Raw genomic sequence first — 3,106 nt, forward strand, 5'->3', positions numbered from 1 at the left:
TCACGATCAATTGGACAAAGAAAAGTTCAAGAGATTAAGGTTACGTCGGGTGCATCGCTGCAAAATTGTTGAGTTGACACGATCGGCACGCGATCCAATCGAAACCTAGATCGATTTTTCAAACAATAGCATGTCGGCGAAACCGACTGCCGAGGAACGCCCTGAGGCGGCGGAACAGCGTTCGCGTATGTTTAGTTAAAAAATCATGTAGAGGTTATTTCCGTACGGCCCGGGGACTTGACATCACCATCGTTCCTGGCCTATGCGTTTTTGCTAGGATCAACAGAAACTCGCTGAAGACCATTACCTGACGCCAAATCGGGTTTTCTGTTGTCAATTCTGGTTGCTACACGCATACAAGGAATCTACCAAGAGATTTATTCAAAGAAATATGTAAGGAAAAGATACTACATGGGTCTAGCTCGTGCCTATCAAGGAAAAGAAAAAGTGATCCATCCATTGATCCATCAGGACGAGAAGGAAAAGTCAAACCAACGATGACTCGGAGGACGATTCGGTGATGAGCGAATGACGTTTCCGAGCCGTTTTTCGACCTTGCATTGGTGGTGAGCACGGACTCGGAGTCCTCCGCTGCGGTTTCACAAGTTCAATCGGATCACCCAACTTCGCTTCCGAGCCGGCCGCCTCGCTGTCCACTTCCAAGCCGCCATGGCCTCGCGTTGTTCTTCCGCTGAGCCGCCCGTTGTGCCATCACCACCTCCTGCTGAAACGACTGCTGACCTGAGTCGCCTCGAGTGAGCCGTGACACAAGCCTACTCTACCTGCTATGAACCGCCCTCACCTCGCCGCGGACTTGCCTCCGCTGCTTCACCGGCCTTTTGACCCGTCGTGGCTGTGGCCTCATCTTGCTGCTGTGAGCCGCCCCTACCGTGGGCTGCCTATGGGCTGCTCCTCTGTTTGGCTTGTTCCAAGCCGCCATGAGATGGACCCCGTTGAGCCGCCGCAGCCGCCTCAAGACGCTGCGGCCACGGCTGTGCCAAGGGCCGCCGCCTTGACTCGAGCGGACCGGACCGCCCCTGCGGCCGCCGTATGGCCGGCCTCCCTTTGCCGGTGCCCCGCCGCCATCTTGGTGGCCGGTATCCGCCTCTACTCTGAGCTGCAGCGGCCTCGAACCAGGACTCGCGTCGCCCACCGTCATCTCGGCCTCGTGCTGCCTCACCCTGTGAGTTGCCGTCCCGTTGAGCCTCTGCAGAGAGTTACCCTTGCTGGTCGTGCCATAGGCCGCCGGGCTGACTTCTTCCTCGCTCGAATCGCCCCGCCTCTGCGCCATGGCTCGCCTCGCGCCGCAACCACTGCTTGGCCTCGCTTTGAGCCGCCCTCGCAGCCCGCGCCTCACCTGCGCCGCCGCGCCTCAAGCCGGCATCAAACCGACTCTGCCTGAGCCGCCCCTGCTGGAGCTGCCGCCACTATGACCAGGGGCTTGCCTCCAAGTCACCGAGCTGCGTCATGCCACCAAGTCGACCTCGCCCTCGGGCTTGCTGGTCTCCGCCGATGAGCTGCTGTTGTCGGCCCGCCAACTCCTCTAGCAATTCGCCCCGTCCGGGTTCTTCCGAGCTCGACGAGGGCCTTGTCCACAGATGATACGCCGTGGGTGAGCCGCCCCGCCTTGGAGCTGCTCCGTTTATCCGCCGACGAGGCCCTGAGCCACCCCACGCCGTGGTGAGAGCCGCCGGCTGCAAGCCGCCTACGTATCACTGGACTCGCCCTTACCTCGAGCCGCCTGTGCTTCACCGGCCTCGTCTCCACCTCGAGCCGCCCGCTTCTACCGTCGCCAAACAGGCCTGAGCACTTGTGTTATGGAGTTCTTGCCCGATCTGAATCAACCTGCTCTTTGGACTCGAGCTGCTAGATACAAGCTTGTTGTGTTGCATCTAAGAGACATTCCGGCGGAAGTACGCACGGGTCGTCTTTTGTCTGAGTAAAACAGGACAAGGGCTCACTGTTTATGGAAGCACGCGAAAGTCATCAGGCGTTAAGATATATCATGTGATATTCATCCATGTTTGTTTTATTACCGCATGTTGTTTCTTGTCGGAGAACAGTTTTTCTTTGTCTTGATCTGCAATATTGTTTATGCAGGATAATTATTCATTGCAAGAGCGATGGTCGTGTCATGGATGTATAGCTCGCACCACCATTATGATGCGCTAGCATTTGACCATGCCATGATGCTCGATGATATGTGCAAACTGCCATTTTCATGGCCCAATTTACATCAATATGACGTGGTTGATTCGCCCGTCCGTGCGGCTTACCGCGCCTGCAATTGCCTCGATCGTTCGCGCTGGCTTACAACACCGCGGCCGGTTCATCTATTTGCTCTCACGGCCGACTCGGTCGTAATTGATTTCAGCTTCACCGTGGTGATCATCAACTCCGCGGTGGATAATTTCTGGCCTAATATGTCAAGGACTGTTATATCATTGAGTTGTTGAATGACTCATACCGGTTTATATCATGGTCAAATATGGAGATTCTTAAAACAACTCCTCGGGTTGTCTTAAGACCCGGGGGCTACAATGACATGACTCGGCAAAATTGGCCTGTTTTAGTGAATTCAAAAACTTTGGGTCATTGGAGGGAAAATTAACCCAGTCCCGGAGGCTACTACCATATTGATGAAAATTTGAAGGCCGTCAGAAAATTTCCGGCTCAAAATGAAGAACTCCGGTTTAAAATCTGGCTCAAGGGAAATATGTTTCCTCGCAAAGCTTTGAAGCTTTCAATATCCGATTTAAAATCCGGCTCAAGGGAAATCTGTCTCTCAATATCCGGTTTTAAAATTCCGGTTCCAAAGAATCCATCTCTCACAAGTTAGAGTTCTCAGAAAAATTAAAGGTTGCCAAAGAGAACTTGCTGCCATGATGCGCGGTTCAAACATGGGTTATCCTGCCTTATTGGCTTATCATATTATTGATCACTTGGGGGCTTCCTGCTCACTGAGCATTGTTGTGACTACCCTCTTGATCCGGCTTGTACGCCATGATTACAAAATACTTGGGGGCTTCCTGCTCACTGAGCATAGCTGTGACTACCCTATTTGATCTGGGTTGTATGCGTGGAATGAAATATTACTTGGGGGCTC

At 53.5% G+C, this 3,106-nt stretch overlaps 1 protein-coding gene across 1 annotated transcript; it reads right to left on the bottom strand.

Annotated features, from left to right (window-relative positions):
• Positions 1-616: 616 nt before the first annotated feature.
• On the bottom strand, positions 617-2,474 carry LOC125518913. The gene is made up of 2 exons (XM_048683805.1): positions 803-2,474; positions 617-721 (listed from the first exon to the last, which is right to left on the bottom strand). The coding sequence occupies exons 1-2, from the start codon at positions 1,289-1,291 to the stop codon at positions 617-619; spliced, it is 594 nt and encodes a 197-aa protein (XP_048539762.1). The 5' UTR covers positions 1,292-2,474.
• Between the last annotated feature and the right edge of the window lie 632 nt (positions 2,475-3,106).

The sequence above is a fragment of the Triticum urartu genome, chromosome 7, assembly GCF_003073215.2.
Source record: "Triticum urartu cultivar G1812 chromosome 7, Tu2.1, whole genome shotgun sequence".
Lineage (NCBI taxonomy): Eukaryota > Viridiplantae > Streptophyta > Magnoliopsida > Poales > Poaceae > Triticum > Triticum urartu.

Bases quoted from the DNA above. Each gene is read 5' to 3' on its own strand.
- LOC125518913 (XM_048683805.1), bottom strand. From the start codon at position 1,291: ATGGCGCAGAGGCGGGGCGATTCGAGCGAGGAAGAAGTCAGCCCGGCG. The intron at 722-802 runs GTGAGGGCGGTT...TCGTTTCAGCAG, and splicing joins GGAGGCAAGTCCGCGGCGAG to GAGGTGGTGATGGCACAACG.